General features: G+C 45.8%; 1 protein-coding gene across 3 annotated transcripts in view; it reads left to right on the top strand.

The window, feature by feature from the left end:
- The window catches only part of PCSK7 (proprotein convertase subtilisin/kexin type 7), a 217,822-nt gene that overhangs the window by 186,031 nt on the left and 7,219 nt on the right, over positions 1-24,572 (top strand). For all 3 annotated transcript variants that reach the window (XM_077456987.1, XM_077456985.1, XM_077456986.1), the window contains 3 exons: positions 1,930-2,086; positions 11,769-11,863; positions 22,851-22,944. In XM_077456987.1, coding sequence (XP_077313113.1) covers positions 1,930-2,086; positions 11,769-11,863; positions 22,851-22,944 — 346 coding nt within the window. The remainder of the gene's footprint in view (positions 1-1,929; positions 2,087-11,768; positions 11,864-22,850; positions 22,945-24,572) is intronic.

The following is a 24,572-nucleotide window of genomic DNA, read 5'->3' as shown; positions in this document are numbered from 1 at the left end:
GGGAGATGCTGTTTACAACGGCATCTCCTCATTCAGCCACCCCGTGAGACGATCGCGGGTATCGCAGACTCACAGGGGTCCCGACCGGCACCCGAGCGCGCCGCCGGCTCGCTCGCGATGGCAGGGGCGGCATTTAAAACTGGACTTGCCTGTATGCCAATATGCCTGCCCATGCCATTCTGCCGACGTACATCGGCGTGCGCTGATTGGGAAGTGGTTAAAGCACCCCTGCTGTCAGTCTCATCCCTGCAACTGCTAGGGTGCTTTTCTGTTGAAAAACAGACTTACTGCCTAGATCACCAGATGAAAATAGAAAAAAAGAAGGAAACTAACAGCCATCACATCTAAGAATTTGGCAAGCTGCAATAAGATAATTCTTGGTATTTGGGTTAAATACTGCTTCAACAGATTGACTAATTTAAACCAATAACTAAACAAACAAGAAAGATTCCAAAAAATGTAATGCAAATAGATTAGTAGTGAGTCAGATACCTTTGCTCACTGAAAGCATTGAGAAATTCCATACCCACGGTATATGGGAAGGAAGTATGTAAATGCAAGATTGTACAATAACAACGAATTAAAGACCTGCCCTGAAAACAATTGGAATGCTGCAGCAAAACCTGAAAAGAACTGTTGCTCAAAAACCTACAAATGTTGTGCTAAAACAAAGGAGCTCTGCACAGAAGAGCTGGCTACAATGGCTTTACAGTGATGTGAGACTTCAACAAACAGGGCCCTCTGATTCCTCCTGTATTGTATTGCAATTGTACCGTTTTCCCCGATGTTGTAAAGCGATGTGCAAACTGTTGGCGCTATAAAAATGCTGTATAATAATAATAACTACAGGCAACCTTCTGTCTCAGCCATTGCAGCTAAAGGTGCCCAGCTACTTAAAGTGGAGGGCCACTGTAAAAAAAAAAAAAATAATTGCATAAAAATGTTCCTAAAAAATTGGAGGAAAAAATATATATATTTTTAACTTACCATAAATGCCTAGTGCTAGGCAGATCGTCCTAATCTGCCTCTTCCTATTCCGCTGTGATCTTCAGTCTTCTCCTCCTCACGTTGTCTTCTAGTGAATGAGTCATGGTGTGTTCTGGCAACTGTGTGTGTCTCAGAACACAGCGCGCCCCATTCACAAAGCGATGCACGACTCGCACATGCGCAGTAGGAATTGGGCAGTGAAGCCACAAGGCTCCACTGTCTGTTTCCCTTAGTTGCAATGGTGTCGCCAGGAGCCGAGGGATGGTCGGCCTCGGGCGGCCAACATCGCGGGCACCCAGGACAGGTAAGTGCTTATTAAAAGTCAGCAGCTACAGTGTTTGTAGCTGCTGACTTTTAATTTTTTTTTTTTTTTCACGGCTGGCCCTCCCCTTTTAAAGTGCAGTTATTTGTATCACACTTATAATAGCAGTTGTAGTTATCTGCTACACTGGGAAACAAGAATCCTGGATTTATTTTTTACTCTTGCCCAGCCAGTATTAGCTTACTGCATATACTGTGGAAAAAAATTATTTTAACATGAAAAAGTTGGAAAATGAAGAAAGATGGAAAGTTATACCTTATTTGCTTGTCCTCTACTTTATTCAGTGTATCTTCATCATCAGCGTTATAACTTTTAAACCATTTATTTTGCTCATGTAAAATTCCATCTTCCCTAAAGCCCCATACACACTATCAGATTATCTGCTGAGATTTTCCTTCAGATTTACCAAAACCATGTAGTAGAAGGGCCTGCCTGATTGCATACACATTGAAACTCCTAAGGTTTGTCCTCATATTATATGGTTTTGGTAAATCTGAAGGAAAAACTCAGCAGATAATCTGATAGTGTGTAGGGGGCTTTACTCTCTTATATACCCATCTGATAAACAACCCATGCATTACTCTTCTTTCTATATGACATGCTGCTTTATCTGTTTCTAGTGACTGCTTCTGACCTCCTGCTCTCTGGAATGAGGACCTTGGAGCATGTAGCAGTGATGGTGACTATCACACACCCGCGACGTGGGAACTTGCAGATACAACTCTTTTGTCCCAGTGGGGTGTCATCCCTAATTGGAGCCATGAGGAACATTGACAAGTAGGTGTTATAAAATTAGCTGGCTTTCCTGCTGAATGATCACATCTCAGGTTATCTGGCTTTACACTTAAATCTACAAATATTCGTATGCACACCAACCTAAGATATTTCAATTTTCACCATATGTGCTCTTTCATTTAGGGGCTGGTTCACACCAGATGCAGTTCAGTGTATTCTTTTTCAGTATCACAAACACATGGACAGTGTTTACCATGGATTCCAATGGCCCTAGTTCATACCAGTACAGTGCAGCCAACAAAAGTAGAACATGCTGTACTTTTTTTCGTATGGAATGCATCTGGTACACTGCAAAACACATCAACAATGCACTGGAACGTGTCATAAATGCACCAGATTGCACATGTCCTAATTTACAGCTTTGGCCAAAAGTTTTGAGACTGACACAAATATTAATTTTTACAAAGTCTGCTTCAGTGTTTTTATATCTTATTGTCAGATGTTACTATGGTATACTGAAGTATAATTACAAGCATTTTATAAGTGTCAGTCTTTTATTGACATTTACGTTAGGTTTATGCAAAGAGTCAATATTTTGCAGTGTTGACCCTTCTTTTTTAAGACCCCTGGCATGCTGTCAATCAACTTCTGGGCGCTCACCTTTTCTTCTCCGCACAAGGTTTTTTTCCAGATGCCCCAAACAATTTGAAAAGAGGATTCTTCAGAGAAAATGACTTGTCCTCGGCAATCCAATCCCTGTACCTTTTGCAGGATATCAGGCAGTCCCTGATGTTTTTCCTGGAGAGAAGTGTCGTCTTTGCTGCCCTTCTTGACACCAGGCCATCCTCCAAAAGTCTTTGCCTCACTGTGCATCCAAATGCACTCACACCTGTCTGCTGCCATTTCTGAGCAAGCTCTGCACTGTTGGTGCCCCGATCCCTCAGCTGAATCAACGGTAGGAGACAGCCCTGCCGCTTGCTGGACTTTCTTGGGTGCCCTGAAGCCTTCTTCAAGACTATTGAACCTCTCTCCTTGAAGTTCTTTATGATCCGATAAATGGTTGATTTAGGTGCAATCTTTGTAGCAGCAATATCCTTGCCTGTGGATCCTTTTTGTGCAAAGGTAACCATGGGTAACAGCAGAAGAACAATGATTTCAAGCACCACCCTCCTTTTAAAGTTTCAAATCTGTTATTCTAACTCAATCAGCATTACAGCGTGATTTCCAGCCTTGTCCTCCTCAACACTGACCTGAATTAATGAGAGAACCACTGACATGTCGTCAGTTGTCCCTTTTTATGGCAGGGCTGAACTGCAGTGGAAATGTGTTTTTTTTTTTTTTGTTTTGTTTTTTGGGGGATTAAGTTCATTTTCATGGCAAAGAGAGATTCTTAATAACGTTCTGGAGTATATGCAAATTGCCAACAGACTTTGTGAAAATTATTATTAAAAATCCCCGGAATGCATCAAAACATGCAAGCAGAAAATCTTCCAGAACACAGAAATTGTGGTGTGAATCGGCCCTTAAACACAGTGATTTATGGGCCTGTAGCTTGTACATCTATCTTCCTTCTGTTGTAATCGCTTTTCCTATTTCATCTTCCAGGACAGCACATGAGAGAGTGGCTCCACCCACCGGAAACACATCATCCACAATCAAATAAAAAGAGCACAGTCACCCAATGTCCTCAGTTTTTGTGTTTCCTCCGGCCTAGCAGGAACATCTAAATGGTTTGTTAGTTTTCCGTTCAAGCTTCATGTCCTCAGTTGATGGCTGAGCTCCTGATGTTTGCTGCTGATTGATATGGATGGATCATGGCCACTGGCTTCCCCAATTTTTTTGGAGGGAGAACTGCATGGCTGGAGCAGGCCATCCCCCAGGGATCAGTGAGGCTGAAGTTTAGGCTTCCTAAATCCATGATTACTTCCAGATGGGAGGGGCGCTTGTCTGCTGAGGCAGGTAAGCTATTGTGTGCAGGCCAGGACAGAATGCAGCCTGCTCTGCTGAAAGTCCCCCTGAAGGGATAGCAATATGGTTGGGTTGTGAGTATACCCTTGTGCCATTATCCACAGACACCAGGGAGGGAGCACAAACAGGTGGGGGGTGGAGCAATAGGTGAACCTGGATCTTCTCAGGACTATTACAGCAAACTTCATCTGGTCAGCAAAGCTACACTAATGCAGTCTGATTCTGCCATGACACCTGCTACGAATCTGGCAGATGGCTCCAATGTAGGTTGTTTTGAGTTTTTTTCACTTATATTCACCGACCGACACAGCCCCTCTCTGTAACAAATAGGTTGTTAGCCCTATCTCTAGGAGATACTAGGCAAAGTTGTAATACAACACTTCAGAACTCTTGGTTCCGCCCGGGGGGGGGGGGGGCGGTTCCTCAGGCTACAATCCCCCACACTCTGCACCAGCAGCCTCAGTTTTATTTTGCCTAGTGAAGGAGATAGACCTAGGAACGCTGCAGGCCCATGTTTTTTTAAAGCAGGAGCTTGGCTTTTTGCGCAAGATGAATGATCCTGTGATCTTCTATCAACAGCCGGCTGGGTAACAGGCTGGTTCACTTATCCTTGTTGTCTCCCCAGTCCAGCCATCGAGCGTGTGCAGGTCGCAGCTACGGCTCGGCAGGCCACGACATACCTCAGCTCCAGAGGTGATCGTTCAGCTTTTATGCTCCAGGGCATACATATGACCGGGCTACTGATGTCTGCTTCACAGTATGCTGGGCCAGTAACCTTCCCTGTACTGATCAGGAGTTGGCTACAATGGAATGTTTCCCAGCTCTTCAGGACTGGTAAGTACAGCTCTCCCTGTCTCGGCAGGGTTGAGCAGCTGGGCATTCCCTGAGAGGTCGATTCGGGGGCCCCCTCACCCCCCTCTCTTCTCTCCCCTGTCCCTGTCTCCCCTCCTCCCCCCCCTCACGGGGGGGGGGGCTGTGCATGGGTACTAAGCAGTGTGTGTGCCCCTGGGCTCTCACCTGGGTTCTATCTGATTGGGGGTGCCTAGATCCTAAGTGCTTAAACTCCCAGGAGGTGCTTGTGAGGTTTGCCTGTGTGTCGGTGCTGCGCTGTGTCTCTGCCACATGTTTGTTTCTGCCTCTCATGGCGCTGGCTGGTGGCCATTTTCAGTGTGGGCAAAGGACAGCATGCTTCTGGGCTTCAAGAGGCCATTTTCCTGGGGATTCCCTATTCAGGACACTGGCGGCCATTTTCTTGAAGCCGGCTAACGTTTTTGTGCTCTAGCAGCAGCTTCATGTGCCCTCCGCTTCCTGTTTGTCATTACTGAGCGCTGGACAGCCTTTTATGTAGTCTGAGCACGTTTTTCAGATCGCTCAGCCATCATTCACCGATCATTCTGACGGACTGCCACCGTCACAGTTTTGGTTCCTCTGCATCTGGGAGCGCTAGGGGTCTACAGGCACTGCTGTAAACAGCGTGGAACTCCTCAGGGCAGTGAGTCCGGCGGGTTAGAACCCCTCAGTCAGCGGCAGCAAGTAGGGTGGGACTGTCACTGTCCTAAGTCCCCTTCGGGTGGCAGACAGGGTAGGGTCAGCATGGCTTCAGAAACTGGTGTTTCTTCCCCTGAAATCTAGGCAATTGCAACCGGGTCACCTGCGGATGGCGCAGTCCCCACGGACACCCTGACGGCGGTCCTCAATTAGTTTGTTGCCAAGATGGAAGCGGTGCGTGGGAAGAAAGGTGCTAAAAAGCGGCCCCTGCCCCCCCCGTCCTCTGGGGAGAGCTCTGACGCAGACTCGGGTCCTGCTGAGGCCAGTGACTCCTGCTCTGTCTTGTCAGGTGACGCTGACCAGGACCGTTCGGACAGTGAGGATGAGTCCCAGTCCGTGTCCGTGTGCGACAAAGCGCTTGTTGGAGCACTTATCACAGCTGTGCGTGATACCCTGAAGATCCAGGAGCCAGTGGATCCCTCTGCTGATGTACCGGTCCCTTTTGGGTCCCGCAAGCCAGCACGTTCACCTAAGGTATTCCCGTATCTGACTTATTTTGACAAGTTCATTTACAAGGAATGGGGTCGCCCGCAACGGACCTTTTCGGTCCCCAAATACATGGCGGTGCGTTACCCCTTTGAGGAAAGCCTTCTCAAGAAATGGTCGGCTCCTCCGGTCGTGGACCCCCCAGTATCCAGGTTAGATAAAGTAACCACGATCCCGGTTGAGGGGACTTCTGCATTCAAGGATCCCACGGACAGGAAGGCCGAGGCGGTGGGTCAGCCGTGCGACCTGTACTGGCATCCACACTTGTGTCACAGACACTGACTGAATGGGCAAAACTTTTGCACCGCGAATTGGGAGAGCAACAGGCTTCCCCTGTCTGCGTGGAACTAGCAGACCAACTAGTGCAAGGCCTTAAGTACATCTGTGACGCGGCCCTGGATACTTTCCCCGTTATCCAGGGCTTCAGTGTCAGCTGTGGTGCTGAGGCGCCTAATTTGGCTAAAATGCTGGTCGGCTGACCAGGCATCCAAAAAAGCCTTGACGGATCTTCCTTTCCTTGGCGACTGGCTCTTTGGAGCCTCACTAGATGACATTATTAAAAATGCCACAGGTGGTAAGAGTACACTGCTCCAAAAAGGCCAGAAAAGTTAAGGAGTCACGCCGTAGGAAAGGGCCCTCTTTTTCCGCTCACAAACAGCTTTTTCGTCCAACAGGAGCTTCGACAAAACGTCCGCAGCCCGACAGGACGCCCATGGAAAAACGTCCCTGGAACCGCAAGCCTAATAAGCCTGCGAACAAAAGTGCTACCGCGTGAAGGTTTGCCCCACCCATGTCTCGGGTGGGGGGTCGCCTTCGGGAGTTTGCAGCTCGTTGGTCCTCCCGGTTATCCGGCAAATGGGTCTGCGATCTGATTTCCTCAGGCTTACAAGATAGTTTCTCTCTTGGCCGCCAAACAGATTCTTCCCCTCCAGCATACCCCTATCCCTGGTTCGCCGGGAGGCCCTGTTGGGGGCGGTAAGGGGTTTTCTGAGTCGCGGGGTGATTGTACCGGTTCTGGACTCGGAACGCTTCTAGGGGTTCTACTCAAATCTGTTTGTGGTTCCCAAGAAGGAAGGGGTACGTCCGATCTTGGACCTAAAAGCCCTCAATCACTTTGTAAAAGTGCAGAGGTTCAGAATGAAATCGGTTCGCTCAGTAGTCGCTGCGCTCCATCAGGGGGACTCCCTGGCGTCCTTAGACATCCAGGATGTGTACTTGCACATACCCATATGCCTTCGGCATCAAAAGTTTCTGTGTTTTGCAGTCGGGGAAGCCCATTACCAATTTGTGGCTCTTCCCTTTGGTCTGGCATCAGCCCCCCGAGTCTTTACCAAGGGATTGGCTCCAGTTTTGGCGTTAATGGGACAACGTGGGATCGCGATCGTGGGATCTCCTCCTGAGGGCATCTTCTGCCTCAGAATTAGAGGAGGATGTGGCGATCACCATGCAGACCCTGCAAGAATTTGGGTGGCTGTTGAACCTAAAGAAGTCAGTGCTTGTGCCGACCCAGCGTCTGGAGTACCTAGGTTTGCTGTTGGACTCCATTGAAGCGAGAGTGTTTCTCCCTTCAGACAAATTGCAGACTCTCAGATCCGCGGTTTTGCATGCGAGTACTGGGACTCATGGTAGCCTCCTTCGAGGCAGTACCTTAGGCCCAGTTCCACACCAGAGTTCTGCAGAAGGAGATCTTGTCAGAATGGGACAAATCTCATTTGTTTCTAGATCGACAGATCCAGGTGAGCCAGGCAGTCAGGGACTCGCTGATCTGGTGGTTGAGGACCTCGTGATTCAGTCCGGAAAATTGTTCCTTCCTCTGAAATGGACGGTGATCACAACAGATGCCAGCTTATCTGGCTGGGGCTGAGTGATGGGGGTTCAGTCGGCTCAGGGCCTCTGGTCGACGGAAGAATCCGAGTTGCCGATCAATCTGCTCAAATTGAGAGCGATCAGGCTGTGTCTCCACACATGGTCGATGAGACTTCAAAGGCGTCCGATCAGGATACAGTCAGACAACGCCACGACTGTGGCGTATGTAAATCACCAAGGGGGAACAAGAAGCTCAGCCGCTGCACGGGAGGTCGCTCACATACTTCGGTGGGCAGAGCGACGCGTACCGGCCCTGTCGGCCATTTACATCCCGGAAGTGGAGAACTGGCAGGCGGACTATCTGAGTCGACAGGTGCTGTACCCCGGAGAATGGGCATTGCATCCAGAGATATTCAGGCTACTATGCTTGAAGTGGGGCACACTTGATGTGGATCTACTGGCCTTCCGACTCAATCAGAAGGTGCCAAGATTCGTGTCCAGGACAAGAGATCTGTGGGCAGACGCATCAGACGTGCTGTTGGCTCCGTGGGATCAGTACCATATGATTTACGCCTTTCCTCCACTGAAACTGTTGCCATGTCTGCTTCGCAGAGTGGAAGCCGAGGAGATCTCGGTAATACTGGTTGCCCCAGATTGGCCTCAGCGTCCTTGGTACGCAGACCTGGTGCGTCTGGTGGCAGATGCTTCCTGGCGACTGCCGTTGCGAGAGGACCTCCTATCTCAAGGTCCAATTTTCCATCCAGCTTTACCATCACTGGCTTTAACAGCATGGCTATTGAGAGCCAGGTGTTGAGGAACCGGGGTCTGTCGGACTCGGTGATTCCAACTATGTTGAGGGCACGGAAATCTTCTTCTCGGAAGATATACCATCGTACCTGGAAGGCCTACATCTCCATGTGTGAGGAGAAAGGATGGCATCCGCGCTTCTTTGCCATATCCAGGATCCTGCTGTTTCTCCAGCAATGAGTTGACCAGAGATTAGAATTAAGCACCATCAAAGGACAAATTTCAGCCTTAGCTGTCTTTTTTCAACTACCCCTGGCTTCGCACTCCTTAGTGAGTACCTTTGTCCAGGGGGTACCACACGTAGTCCCTATAATCTTTCCCAGGGTCTATGTTTTTATACAGTAGTATAAGCTTATATGTCTGGTGGTGTAAAGGGGGTAACGGGCCATTTTGCTGCAGATGCAGGCCACTCAATCATTTGATATGTACCTTGCAGCACATTATATGCGTGGTAATTGGCAGGAATATGGCCTGTTTAGGGGTTTTGCTATCACTCTAACCCTTATACCGGACTGGGTATGTTTAAGTTCTGTACTACTGTATATGTTAAAATAACGTCAGTATGTCTCATTTACTAAGCCATCCTAACAGAACAGCTGTAGCAAGTCAATATGAACGTTCTGTTACTGCTACAGGCTCAGTCCTGAAGTAATGATCTGCATAACTCTACATGCTCCAGTATCACTATGTGCCATATAGTACTGGAGTGGAGTCAGACTTCAAACATTGAGCAGGGCTCCTGTCATTGGTAAAATAGTCAGGTTCATTATTTACCCAATTCCTTTCCAAACACTGAGCTGCTGTACAAGCATTCAGAGGAGAGAAAGGTCATAAGTATGGGCATATGCATTTTGTGTATGTATGTCAAAGGGACAGCAATCTCCTAGAAAATACAAGGACCTATTGTCTAGATGTCCTTTGGTATCTCTTGTATGAAGATTATTATGTAGGGTGTGAGTTATCATTGTATCTGAATGTCCTTGAATATATGCATGGTATAGCAGAGCTGTAAATAATTAAGTCGTTTTCCCTAGTTGCTGTCTAATGCTAATCGGACTGCAGTACATGAGAATCTCAAAACTCCTTTCCTTAGAGCAGTGTTTCTCAAATCCAGTCCTCAGGCCCCCCCAACAGGTCATGTTTTCAGGATTTCCCTCAGATGAAACGGCTGTGGTAATTGCTAAGGCAGTGAAACTGATCAAATCACCTGTGAAAAATAATGGAAAACCTGAAAACATGACCTGTTGGGGGGGCCTGAGGACTGGATTTGAGAAACACTGCCCTAGAGGAAAAGATGCTGGCTAGGGCCTAGGCACGTACCTAGTTTTTGTGATGTAGGTTTTTCCTACCTTCCCCATTACTTCCTGTAGTGATCCATGAATCCCAATGGTGGGGGAAAGGCAAGGTTTTTCTTTCCAGCCCTTAATAGCTAAAACCATCTTGGTGGGGCCATGCTACAGCTCAAGTATTCTCATGCGCAAGGATACTCCTAGTCAACAATGATCTAATGTTCTAGGGCTCAGTTCTACTCTCTGAGGCCACTGTATGGCTTAGTGACTATTCCGCATGTCTTTCTTTTATACACTGCTGGACGAGGACAATTATTGTTAGGATATTTAGCCTTGCAAAATCCCACTAGACGTTTATCTCAGACTGATTACTTCTTATAATAGATCTGAGGTTCTGAATGCCTAGGTTTCGGGCTTATTTCCAAACCCTTCCCAAGAGAGGATACAAAGCCATTGTATTTTATCTTAAGCAATCCAAATGATGAGGGAAAAAGTAAAGTAGCTTTTAGGTACTATTCACAGTACCCAAGTCAGTTGCTCAAGTGTCTAAGTACACTCACGTTCACCTTTTCAGGGCACACTTTAAATACTTTTAAGTTGAACTGCCCCGTGGATTTGGGTCATTTCTCAGGTCTTTGACCTCAGCGTGGACAGAGAATTAGTAGTTTTGCCTTAACAGTTCTAAAAAGTCACCACCTAATCTAAATTTTCATACAGTGTTTTGATACATCCAGATTGCTCTGCTGTCCTTTCAGGACTTAGCCTTGTAATATAGTTTCTAGGTTATTTGTATAATGTCCTCTTACGTGCTGTCCTGGAAGATGAAATGGGAAAACTAGAGTTTGTTACCTGGTAACTCCATTTCCATTAATCTTCCAGGACAGCATGGACCCCAGCCTTATATTCTGTGTTGTATTGGCTTATTATGGTATTATGTTTATGCCATTAGGTGCCTTCGGTTCTTCCTTACTACTGAGGAAACTGGTGACTGTGCTCTTTCTATTTGATTGTGGATGGTGTGTTTCCTTTTTTAGATGGGTGGAGCCACTCTCTCACATGCTGTCCTGGAAGATTAATGGCAATGTAGTTACCAGGTAACTCTAGTTTTTGTCTACATGTTAAAATAATGGCAAAAATTTGGGGAATAAAGCACTAAATGTGTTTGCAGTTCTTCCTGAGCACTAGTTAAAATATCTTAGTTTCTCTGCATACAACTGTACTCAAACAAAAAAATGTACGTACACTTGTGTAGTAGTATCTAAAGCCTCATACACATGATCGGACTTTGTACAAACTTTCCCGTGGATTTTTGTACAAAGGGTGTCGGCCGTGAACTTGTATTGCATACGCACGGCAGGACTTTTTCAGCCAACTTTCACCAAATCACATGGTTTTTCTGCTCTTTACCGCCACCTTTGGTCAACTGTATTGTTGTCTGATCTTTTGCATTGGTTCTGAGCATGCATGTTTTCACTTTGTACAAAAGTCCTATGGTTTTCTGTACACAAGATCAGACTTTGCTCCATCAGACTTTTGTTGCTAGAAAGTTTATCCGTTTGCACAGCCAACAAAAGTCAGATGAAAACCGAAAAAGTTTGTCCAATGGAGCATACACACGGTTGGATGTTGCCTTAAAACAACTAATTTGCATGTTTGTTGTCAAAAAGTTTGATCGTGTCTAAGGGCCTTAAGAGGAAAGCTGGGTTTAGACATAAATATAAAAATGTAGAAGTAGTGTTCACAAATATTAAACTACATATAGAGTTTACAATTTTTGTTGACAAGTGGCTGTTATATAATGGATATCCTTCTCATTTAAGTGATCCAAGTGGCTTTTCTGACTGGACATTTTCAACAGTTCGCTGTTGGGGGGAAAATGCTGAAGGAATGTACAGATTGAATGTAACTGACCTAGGTAAGTTTTATTGACCGAGCACAAAAAGACAAAGGAGCGCTCCCATCCCCATTGAAGTCAATGGAGCCACAAGCACAGGAATAGATAAATTAAGGATTTCACTTTAATGTAAAGTTAAAAAGCATGACATGCAGGAGTGCCCATGCTGATAAATCACCAAGCCAGTGTCAGTAGAGAGGAGAAACGCATAATCCCAAACGTTGACAGATGACACCTGATCCTGAACCCAACAGTAGGAGTGGGCAACTACATGGCAAATGAGGTTTGCGTGGGAAAATGTAAAATAATGCATTTGGGTGGCAAAAATATGAATGCAATCTACTCACTGGTGGGATAACCTCTGGGGGAATCAAAGATGGAAAAGGGGGGGCATGTCCAGGATGGCCGACTGAGCAGACGCACATGGAGTGAGCTCCGGCTGTCTACCCGGATAGTGAGGTCCTTGCCCTGCGGATTCTACGTTTAGTGCGGCCTCGCTATACAGGAACGGATCCGGGAGGGGATGACCAAAGGCAAAGGTACCTCCAATAGCCGCAGGACCCCCGCATCGGCTAAAACGAAGCCCCGGCCTAGCTCGGGCCTGTCTCCGATCCCGAAGCCTCCAGACCGCATGGCGTCCCCGCCGGAGGAGCAGTCCAATTTCTTTTTTATAAATTCTTTATTTTTTCATCTTTTCACATTACATTTCGTTATATATCTACAACTTCTTTAACAGCTATGTCTTATAATATTTCAATCCATACCTCAATTCCACGTCATCTTCCCCCATCCCTCACCCTTCCCTCCCAAAAAAAATAAATAGATAAATAATAATAAAAAAAAAATAAACAGTTTTCATTATAATCCCCCCCCCCCCCCCCACGACCCGCCTGCTCTACCATATTTCAAATGTTTTACATCATACTTTCTCTATAATTTAGATATGGAGCCCAAATCTTCTGATATTTCTCATCTTGATCTCTCATTGTCATTGTTAAATTTTCCATTTGTTGGATTTCTGCAATTCTCTGAAACCACTGTGCTCTAGCTGGAGGGCTGCTTTTTTTCCACAGAACCGGAATACATGCCCTTGCTGCTATCAATAAGTGTTTCAGCAAAGAATTTTTGAATCTTTCTATTGCCATTGGAATATCCAGCAACAGAAAAGTTGCCGGTTTGTCTCCCAGGTCAGTTCCTGTAATCCTTACAATAGTAGCGGCTACCATCTCCCAGTACACTCTAATTTTTGGACATTCCCAAAAAATATGTAATGGTGTTCCCTCTGCTCCACGACATCTCCAACATGTCTCTGATATCTGGGGGTAAATTTGATGTAACACTTTTGGTGTTCTATACCACCTAGTGAGGATCTTGTATCTCCCTTCTTGATATCTGCTTGCCATTGAGGCCTTTTGATTAAACAGCAACATCTTATCCTTTTGTTCTGGGGAAAACGTAGTCCCTAAGTCTCTTTCCCAAGCCTGCAGAAAGGGCAGTTCTTGTGGAGTCTCCTGCTCTATTAACATACTATAAAAATAAGACATCAAATGTCTCAGTTCCTCTCCTTTCAAACAGATCTCTTCAAACTCAGTCAATGCCCTTATTTCTACATATACTTTTGATTTAGATCTAATAAAGGCTTCTAATTGCCTCATTCTGAAGGGATCTAACCCTAATGTCATTCCTTTTTCAATATCTTTTTTTGTCATTAACTGTCTACCGAGAAATGACAAATTCTACTGATGCCTCTGTCTCGTATTTGGATCTGTTATTCCCGGTAGAAATGCTGGGGTACCTAGAATGGGAAGGAGCAGGCTGGGAATTCTTGAAATAGATGTTTTTCTAAATACTCTTTTAGTTATTCGTAATGTCTCCCCTAGTATTGGATGTTTTCTCATTCCTACTGGTATTTCTGTATCTGGAATCCACACTAATCGTTCCAATGGAATATCTATCGCTGCTTGTTCTGTCTGTATCCACGGTTTTTCATTTTTAAGCCTACACCATTCCACTACTCTGGCTAAATGTGAAGCTTCCTGGTATTTTATTGGGTCTGGGAGTCCTATCCCTCCTTTTCCTTTGAGGAGTACTAAAATATCTTGACGTACCCTTGCTGGTTTCCCAGCCCAGATGAACTTCATAAATCTTGATCTAAGATCCTTGAGAAAGCTTGGAGGGATCTTAATCGGTATAGTTTGTATTATGTATAAAAGTCTAGGCATCACATTCATCTTAATAATATTGGTTCTCCCGAACCATGTAAAAATCTCTTTGTCCCATTTTTGAAGATCACTTTTGATCTGTCTTACCAGTGGGATATAGTTAAGTTCGAACAGCTCATTTAGATTTTTTGGCATTTTTGTTCCTAAATAACTTATATATGAATTCGTCCATCTAAAATCAAATTGCGTGGATATTGCTTGTAGCTGAGGCGAATCTATTTCTACCCCCATTGCTTCTGATTTTACATAATTTATTCTAAAGTTAGATATTTTCCCATATTCTCATAGCTCCATTAGTAAAGACGGGAGAGATGTAATTGGGGACGTTACAAAAAAGATCAAATCATCTGCATAAGCTACCAACTTCTGATCTTCATTTTTTATTTTTACCCCCCTGATATCCACATTGGCACGTATTTTCCTTAAAAAAGATTCTATTGCCAAAATGAATATCAGGGGGGAGAGGGGACATCCCTGGCATGTTCCATTTAAAATGGAGAATGGCTCTGATAATCTGTCATTCACTTTCACCCTAGCACTTGGTTTTGAATATAAGTTAAGGATCCATCTCAGCATCCCCTCCCCCAGGCCTATATGTTGTAATACCGCTTTTAAGAATATCCATTCTACCCTATCAAACGCTTTTTCTGCATCCGCAGATACTATCACCGTTGACTCATGCAGTTTTTGTACCAGGTAAATTGTGTTCACCACTCGTTGCGTATTTTCTTTTCCTTCTCTCCCTGGGACAAATCCCACTTGATCTGGGTGTATTAATTCCGGTATCAAATTTATCAATCTCATAGCTAATATTTTTCTGAACAATTTAAGGTCCACATTCAACAACGAAATAGGTTGGTAGCTGGGACACTGAGAGGGATCCTTTCCTTCTTTTGGTATTACTGTTATATGCGCCAGTAAAGTTTCTGTTGGAATTTGCTTCCCTTCCCGTATTGAGTTATAGGCTTCCATGAATCTCTGAGCCAATTTCTCCGCAAACATTCTATAATATGACAAAGTAAATCCATCTGGACCTGGTGATTTACCTAGTTTCAATATTTTTAATGCTTTTGCAACTTCCTCTAGAGTGATTGGTACATCTATTTCTCTGGCCATTTCCTCTGTTATTTTTGGCATTTCTGTCCTTTCAATGTATGCTCTAGCTATCTCTCCTTTTTTTTTAACTCCTCTGCCAAAGTAGATTTCTTTTCCAGCTGATATAGCTTCTCACAGTATTCTTTGAATACCTGAGCGATTTTCTATGATGTATTAACCATTTCATCTCTCTGTGTCTTAATTTGTGTAATTGAATTCCTAGTTGTGCTTTCTCTTATTTGCCAGCAGTCTCCCTGGTTTATTCCCAAATTCATAGAATCTCAGTTTCCCTCGAGTTAGCTTTGCTTTCACTTTTTCTATTAATTGGAGATTACATTTTTCACGCAAACCGTCTAATTTCTGTTCTACTGCTTGTGCTAGTCCAAGCACAGAGCAGTCCAATTTTGCCGCGCTGATGCAGGCCATCACGACCTGCCAGTCTACCCTTACGGGGCAAAATGAATCAGTGCAGCTGGATATCAGTCTTATCCGAAGGGACATGGACTCGTTCCACGCCAGGCTGACCGAGGCAGAACACCGCGTGGGGGACTCGGAGGACGTGCTGCGGGATCACTCTGGGTCCCTCAGAACACTGCAGACCAGAGTCAAGATATTGGAGAGTAGAGCAGAGGATTCTGAAAATAGAAATCGAAGGAATAACCTCCGCATTGTGGGTCTGCCTGAGGGGGCAGAAGGTGCAGACCCCCAGACTTTTACTGAAGGCTTGCTTCGCACCCTCCAGCCACGAGCGCAATCTTTTTTTTTCGCGGTTCTTCACTGTGGAGAGGGCGTACAGACTGCCTGCCACCCGGGCCATCCCGGGGGCTCCTCCACGTACGCTTATCCTTCGCCTCCTTCACTTTAGAGATCGCGATCTGGTACTGCGCGAGGCAAGAAAAGTAGAGGCTCGTAACTACGAGGGAGCGCGCCTAATGATTTTCCCGGATTACTCCATCGACACCCAGAAACTAGGTCGGTCCTTTGATCAGGTCAAGCTGAATCTCCGCAACAGTCGCATTAAGTATAGCATGCTGTTTCCAGCCCGGCTCCGTGTCCAGGATGGCGAGACGGTGCGCTTTTTCACCTCCCCGGAGGAAGCTGCGAATTGGCTGGACACTCTACCCAGGGGATGAGAAGGACCGGTAAGCTGCCCCTGAGCGGTCCAGAGACTGTTTCTACTTTTACCCTTGCTTGTACTGTACTTTACTACCCATGCGGAATGGCTGGTGGGGGCAGGATCCCACCTCTACCATCCTAATGACAGGTTATAGGTTGCAGCGAGTTCTCTCCAAACGGCCGAATACTACCCCTGCTGCGACCTGCCTGCTGTGATCCCCATCTGCTGAGGGAGCCCAGTGACTGTCTTTTCACGCAGTATTGTTTTAGTTCTAGTTGGTAACAGTTCTAATTTAAGATTGTGCCCCCGGCGATAGTCGGGTGAAACTTTAACTCTGCAGGGCCCATTCATCCTGAAGATGGACCGGACTTGCTGTGCTGGGACTGTAGCACTCATGGTGCTTACCCTAACACGTACCCCCATGGTAGTTACCTGGGACATTTGTTTTGGGAAACAGACACGCCGAAGTTTGGGGGGTGATGTTGGGGTGGGGGGAAGGGGGGGAAATTTATTGTGTACAGTTGTTCTCGCTAACTATTTTTTCTTGATTTCTGTTTTGGGTCATGTCCTCTGCTTGTCCCTTCAGTGTCGGCAACGACGAGCCATGGGTGCTATTTTCCTAATAAGGGGGGAGGATGATCCGGGGGCAGGTATATTGTGGAAAGTTGATGTCTGTGTGTTGCCGGAGGGGCCTGTGGTTGACGCATTTGTGATCCGGGGGTACTGCTTAATTTTATGGGTGTCTTGACTATGGCCCCACTGACCATCTTGTCCTGGAACGTGCGGGGCTTGAACTCCAAGCTTAAACGGTCCCTAGTCTTTAACTATATTAAAAAGTACTCCCCACAAATTTGCATACTCCAGGAGACCCATCTGACCGGAGGGAAGACGCTGGCCCTTAAGAAACCCTGGGTTGGTGCCTACTACCATTCTACTTACTCTGTATACGCCAGGGGGGGTCAGTATTCTGGTCCATGGGTCTCTCCAGTTCTGCCTCCTTGATCTCCATTTAGACCCAGGTGGTGGATATGTGGCACTTCATGCCACGTGCAGTGGACTGGAGATGCTTATGGTGGGGATCTATGTGCCCCCTCCTGCTAACATGGAACTCCTACATAAACTGACCCTCATAATGGCACTCTACCCAGGTGCCGGGGTGTTGATAGCGGGTGACCTTAATATGACCCCAAACCCGTCTTTGGACAGGTTCCAGGCGGGCACAGTCCAGGGCTCCCCACTTCTGAAATGGATGGACTTGTATGGGTTCACTGATATATGGCGGTGGAAGCACCCTGGCGATAGACAATATACTTGCCACTCGGCCACATATGCCTCATTTTCTACAATTGATTTGCTGCTGGCAGATGCTTTGCTGCTCCCCCGCACCCTGGGAGTGGAAATTCTACCCAGAGGCATCTCCGATCATGCACCTATGCTACTGAAGCTCGAGGTGGGCCCGAATTTAGGGCCCGCCTTGTGGCGGCTTTCTAGCTACTGGGTTACGGATGACCGCGTGGCCCCAGGGGTGGAGGTGGAGATAAGGACCCTTTGGAGGCAGAACAAGGGCACCGTGGCTTCCCCGGTGCTCTGGGATGCTTACAAAGCCTATACTAGAGGTCAATACCAGACCTTCATCTCCAGAGCCAGGAAGAGCTCCAGGCTGGCTCTGGAGGCTGCAGAGACGAGGGCACAGGCATTAGAACGGGTCTATACACAGGGAGGTGATGGGGCGACATATGCCGAACTGCAGGTGGTCCACAGGGAGATTTCTCTGCTTAGAACGGAGGCTAGCAGGAAGATATTGTTGACTCAAACGCAGAGAATATTTGAACAGGGGGAGAAGACGAGTAGACTTCAGGCGTGGCTGGCCAGAGAGAGAGTATCGGTATCTCACATAGCCATAGTTAAGGGGGAGTGGGGAGAGGTTCTATCAGACCCCTATCAAATTAATGCTAGGTTTGCGCAATATTACAAGGCCCTGTACACCTCCAGAGAGGTTTTCACCTCGGAAGCCCTTGATCAATTCTTAGACCGGGTGGACTTCCCGATGCTCTCTGACTCAGACAGTACCCGACTGGACACCCCGATCACCCTTGAGGAGGTTCAGGCGGCTATTGCTTCTCTTAAAACGACAAAGACTCCGGGTCCTGATGGACTACCGGCGGAGTTTTACAAAACTCACGCGAAACTGATCGCTCCACAATTTCATGACCTGTTGCGAACCATGCTGGAGGAGGGAGACCTCCCACCCACGATGTCCGAGGCGGTGATCGTTGTGACCCCCAAACCCAATAGAGACCCTGAATGTTGTTCATCGTACCGGCCGATTTCATTACTCAATATCGACGCCAAAATTGTCACTAAGATCCTAGCAAATAGGCTTAACTCTGTGATTTTGAGCCTAGTCCGGAGGGACCAAACGGGCTTTTTGCCAGGCAAAGGTACAGATATCAACATACGTCGCCTATACACTCATATCTCTCGGGCGGAAGCGAAGGCCACGCGGGGAGTCGTCGCGTCACTAGACGCGGAAAAGGCGTTCGACTCCGTTGAATGGCAATTTCTCTGGAGGGTTCTAGAACGCTTTAACTTTGGCCCCAAATTTATATCCTGGATCAAGTTAATCTATAAAAGGCCCGTAGCCAGAATTCGCACTAATGGTGTGGTGTCTGAGGCGTTTTCCCTGGGCAGGGGCATGAGGCAGGGCTGCCCTCTTTCCCCGGGCCTCTTCGTGCTGGCCATAGAACCCCTGGCTATACTTCTGAGAGCGTCGGAAGAGGTCGGGGGGTTGCAGGTGGGCCCCCTTACTGACAAGATATCTTTGTACGCGGATGACGCCCTCCTCTACCTCCCTGAAGCATCCTCATCCCTGGTACAGGCCCTTAAAATTATCGATGAATTCGGATCCTTTTCGGGGGTAAGAATTAATTGGGATAAATCCATGCTGTTTCCACTTTCTCAGAATCCCCAGGATATGGTTACGCCAACACCCCTGAAATATGTTCGGAAGTTTCGATACCTGGGGATAGTGATACGGGGTGACCCCAAACATTATCTGGATGATAATGTATATCCGGTCCTGGAGGACCTGCCTGCCAAATGCCAAACGTGGAAGTCCCTGCCATTGTCACCGGTGGGTAGAGTTAATTTGTTTAAGATGACATTCCTTCCAAAAAATTTTTATGTTTTTAGAAGCACTCCTGTCCCGATTCCAAACTCCTTCTTTAGGAACGACGATTGGTACTTTTAAATGGGCCGGAGCGACACCCAGAATTGCAAAAGATGCCCTCCAGTTACCCTTATCCGGTGGGGGGTTAGCTCTACCATGCCTGAAAGTATTATTGGGTGGCGGTACTAGTGACGGTGAGGTGGTGGTTTGCTCAATCTCGGTCCAACCCATTGGTTAATTTGGAGGCGGCAATCTTGAGCTCCTATGCCGCACTTAGTAATCTGGTCTTTAGAGGGCCCAAGGCATACCCTGATATTACCACCCCTATGCGAACTACAACTCGAGTGTGGATGCAGGTGACGGCGAAACTCAATGATCCTGCCGATGTCTCGCCACATACTCCATTATGGGGCAACCCAAGGCTGCAGCACTTAAATTCCATCCCGACCCTGCTCTGTGGGCCAAATACGGTATTACGACCCTCCACCATGTCATGCCCAGGGGTGTACTTCTTAACTTTGATTCCCTGAGAGAGGAAATTGATTTACCTACTTGAATGTTTTTCCGATACCTACAGCTGCGTCATGCGTTAGAGGCCCAATTCCCCAACAGGGTCTCCTTGCGTTCGCACCAGGTGGAAAAATTTCTGATAACCAAAAATGTGGATCGCGTTCTTTCCTCCCTATATGTGAGAATCTCCTCCCCGGAGCCTGGGGGTGTGACTAAACTCTTCCACAGATGGCGGTCGGACCTCCCGCCTCTGATGGAGGAGGACTGGGGGGAGGGGATTCGAAACTATATTCCTTTAATGATCTCCGCAAAGGATAGATTCATACAGCTTAAATTCATCCATAAAGCCTATTATACCCCGCAAAGACTCTCGAGTATTTATCCGTCATGCTCAGATAGATGCCCGAAATGTAGCACGGAGATAGGGACATTCCTGCATGTGGTGTGGGAGTGCCCGGTTATTCAGCTTTTCTGGAGAGAGGTGGTGGAGGTGCTAAACTCAGTGGGAAACCTCTCGATGGGTCTGGACCCTTTGGTCCTACTCTTGGGTATATGTGACGGAGTGGCAGTGAGTACACACAGACAGCTTTTCGTATTCTATGCGGCATTTTATGCCAGGAATGTTATCCTCCTTAACTGGAAGAAACCAAACCCCCCCGGGATCTCGCAATGGAAGGGGCTGTTTGACTCTGCTCTTCCCCTCTACAAATTGACTTATATGAGCCAGAAATGTCCCTCAAAATTTGATAAGATTTGGGGATGCTGGGTTGGCGTGTAGCTACTATACTGAGGAGAAGGTTTGATGGGTGTGGTTGCAGATACCCCATATCCCCGCCTGCTCAGGATGGGTCACTGTGATGAATACACATTTTGCTGATTACTGTTTACTGCTATGATATCTGTCAATGGTTCCTTTTTTTTTTACTGACCTGAACATGTGAATATGCACTAACTGAGAGATTGAATGTACACTAAATGTTGTGGTTTAATATTGACTGTACGATGCACTGTTGTATTGTACCTATAATTTTCTCCTTTCAGGAGACCAATAAAAACGTTTCTATTAAAAAAAAAAGATGGAAAAGGACCTTGGTGTCCTAGTAGATGATAGACTCAGCAATAGCATGCAATGCCAAGCTGCTAGAAAACAAAGCAAACAGAATATGTATTAATAAGGGGATTAACTCAAGAGATAAAGCAATAATTCTCCCAATCTACAAGACTCTGGTCTGGTTGCACCTGGAGTATGCTGTCCAGTTCTGAGCACCAGTCCTTGAAGGATGTGCTGAAAATGGAGTGAGTACCGAGAAGGGCAACAAAACGAATAAAGGGACTGGAGGACATTAGTTATGAAGAAAGGTTACGAGCACTGAACTTATTCTCTCTGGAGAAGAGATGCTTGAGAGGGGGATATGATTTCAATTTACTGGTTGACCCCACAATAGGGATAAAACTTTTCGGTGAAAGGGAGTTTAATAAGACATGTGGCCACTCATTAAAATTAGAAGAAAAGAGGTTTAACCTTAAACTGCGTAGAGAGTTCTTTACTCTAAGAGCGACAAGGATGTGTAATTTCCTTCCACAGGCAGTGGTTTCAGTGAGGAGCATCGATAGTTTAAAAAAACCATTAGACCACAATATACAGGGATATTCAATGTAATACTGACATATAATCACACGCGTAGGTTGGATTTGATGGACTTGTGTCTTTTTTCAACATCACCTACTGTGTAACTATGTAGTAGGTTAAACCACCCAGGAGCATTGGGACAGTGGGAAAAGTGTGTAGATAATGGCCGCCGCGGTCACTGATAAGGCACATCCGCCTGCAGTCCTGTGTCCCAGAATGGAATGTGATGTCATGCACCTGGCGAAAGAGCACCCGAAAGACAGCTGGTACGGAAAAACTTGGAGTCTTGGAGAGCAGTCAAACCAAGGGAGAAAAGCCAGTCACCATGATAACCTGTTTCGATGATGTGCACTTGCATTATGGTTTGCGTGCTCTTGAAGAATTTCAGTTTGCCCTTACCAGCTAACTTTCAGGCGCTCTTTTGACTGGTGTATGACATTACATCCAGTTTTGGAACACAGGACTTCAGGCAGATGCGCCATCTCCGTGACTCCAGCGGCTGTTATCTACACACTTCACCCACTCTCTTGAGGCTCCTGGGCGGTGTAACCTACTTGTTGGGTCTGGGATCATGTGTCATCCAGCGTTTGGGATTGTTTCTCTCCTCTCCTCTCCTCTGGCTTGGTGATGGATTGGTCTGGGTACTCCTGCATGAAATCTGAAATCCATTCTTGGGCTTGTGGCTCTGTTGACTTTCACAGGGCTGGGAGCGCTCCTTTATTCATTGCTGCTTGGATGAGTAGTTGGAGCTGCCCTTACTGTGGTTATCTACATTTCCCCTTGGAACCTCATTGTGCTTGATACTTGTTTTTTCCATTGTCAGAGCCTTGATTTACGCTCTGCCAGACAGTATAGATCAGTTATGGTGAACCTTGGCACCCCAGATGTTTTGGAACTACATTTCCCATGGTGCTCATGCACTCTGCAGTGTAGGTGAACATCATGGGAAATGTAGTTCCAAAACATCTGGGGTTCCAAGGTTCACTATCACTGGTATAGATACATAAAAGAGTGACTGCAGAAAAAAAGACCAAATGGTTTTTCAAACCTGCCCCATTGTGTTTTTTTGTCTGAATATAGATCTGTGTTTTGTCCCAAGCAAATCCTTTCTGAGATTAGTTTTGAGTTTTCCTCTTGCTAGTTATGTCCCTGTATACCTAATTGCATATGCAAGATCATTGGGTAAAAGCCAAAAACTGTTGAGTCTTTCTGAATATTTTAAATTCTGTATATGTAGCTAATAACCATGTATTTACCCTGTACAGGAGATGGAACTTTAAAAAATGGCATTTTTCAAACATGGCAGCTAACGCTTTATGGTTCTTCCTGGACACCTGAAGACGTGGCAAAGAGAAGGAGGTGAAAAAAATTGCAATAAAAGGAAATCTAAATGTTGGTACTACATGGAAGCAATAACTGGAAATTTATTTTTTAGGCTGGTTGGTTCACTTTAATCTGGAGTGTGTCTGTTTTTAAATTGTTTTCCTATTCTTGTTACAGAAGAGTTCATTGTTAGGCTGCATTCACACCTGGAAGTTTCGAAGCGCAGGCAGATTTGCCGCAATTCTGCTCACAATTTCAAAACGCCCAGGGTTAAATGACAAATCACACAACGTACTATTCAGATGCCTTTCATTTGAATGGCCCCTAAAAACGCAGTGCAATTCTGCTGCAATCACGGCAAACCACATCGCATGAAGCTTGTCGCCCAAAAAGAAATTCAGGAGCTTCTTTTGGGTGGCATGCTTCACACAATGCAGTTTGCAGCGCGTGTTATCACAACAGAGTCACACTACGTTTTTAGTTGCCATGCAAATTAATGGCATCTGAAATGTGTGTTTTGTTATTCACACATGGGCGTTTTGAAATCGTGGACAAATCTGCCCGTGATTCAAAACGTCCAGGTTTGAATGCAGCCTTATAGGTTATATAGTCCTGCTTATGTAAAGGGTAACTCTGGCTATAGTGGGTGAAGTGCCATCATCCCAAATATATAAAAATACATTATATATAATATATATACACAGAAGGAAAATCCCCTAAAGGTGGCACTTTATGGGCACTAAGTAGACATCAGAATGATAAAAATTTGCATTTATTTGTAGAAAATAATAAAATCTTAAGGACTGCAACTTTAGGTGTCATAACCTTTTTTATGATCATTTTGTACCACTTCATATACAATGTATGATGTTCTGTATGTCCTTAGGATATAGGATAGCTATTTTTTATCATTTTGATGTCTATTTAGTGCACATATAGTCCCACCTTTTAGAGGGTTTTCCTTTCGTATATAGTCCTGCTTAGGGCAGGATCTAGGGTACAAAATCCAAGTACCAAATGTTTTGTGTTCTTGCTGTTGTCCAGCATGTATTTAGGATCACTGTGTATTCTTTAATTAATTTGCTTAAGGGGTAAGTTCGCCTTTGTACAATTTTTTATTTATTTTTTTATTTCTAAGTTCCCCCGAAAGCACCAAAATAGTATTCATGTCCTTTTTTTTTGTGCAAAAATATCAAAGCTTTCCATTAAATCTACAGTCCCTTACTTTTCTTGTCCTAATCCACTTCCATTGGTAATGTCTTGCTTCCTGATAAGACTTTAGGTCATGATACAGGAAGGAGTTGACCAGCTGACCTCATTAGCACACACCCTGCATCATCCTCCCTCCAATTCCTAGATGCTCATTTTTTAAATGAAATGTAAGCAATCAGTGATCTCACTAAAAACAAAATCAGATTGCATCGTGTGTGGCCATCTTTATACAAGTAAATAGGAGGGAGTGGACATAAATACTCAGCTGCCAAGCCCCGTTCAAAACTCTGCATAGTGGGAACTTGCATTCCCACATGCATTTTTTTTTTCTTTTAGCAAGGGGGGTGGGGAGGCATTTTGGAGCTAATTACACATGGGGCAGACCATCCAACTGAATGGTGACAGCAGATGCACAGAAGAGAACATCTCCTGCCCGCTCTCACACCGAGGGG

This window comes from Lithobates pipiens, unplaced genomic scaffold (assembly GCF_037356315.1).
Source record: "Lithobates pipiens isolate NorthernLeopardFrog02 unplaced genomic scaffold, aLitPip1_a1.2 Scaffold_27, whole genome shotgun sequence".
NCBI lineage: Eukaryota > Metazoa > Chordata > Amphibia > Anura > Ranidae > Lithobates > Lithobates pipiens.
Note: the sequence above shows the minus strand (reverse complement) of the source record. Positions and strands in the feature narration are given on the sequence as shown.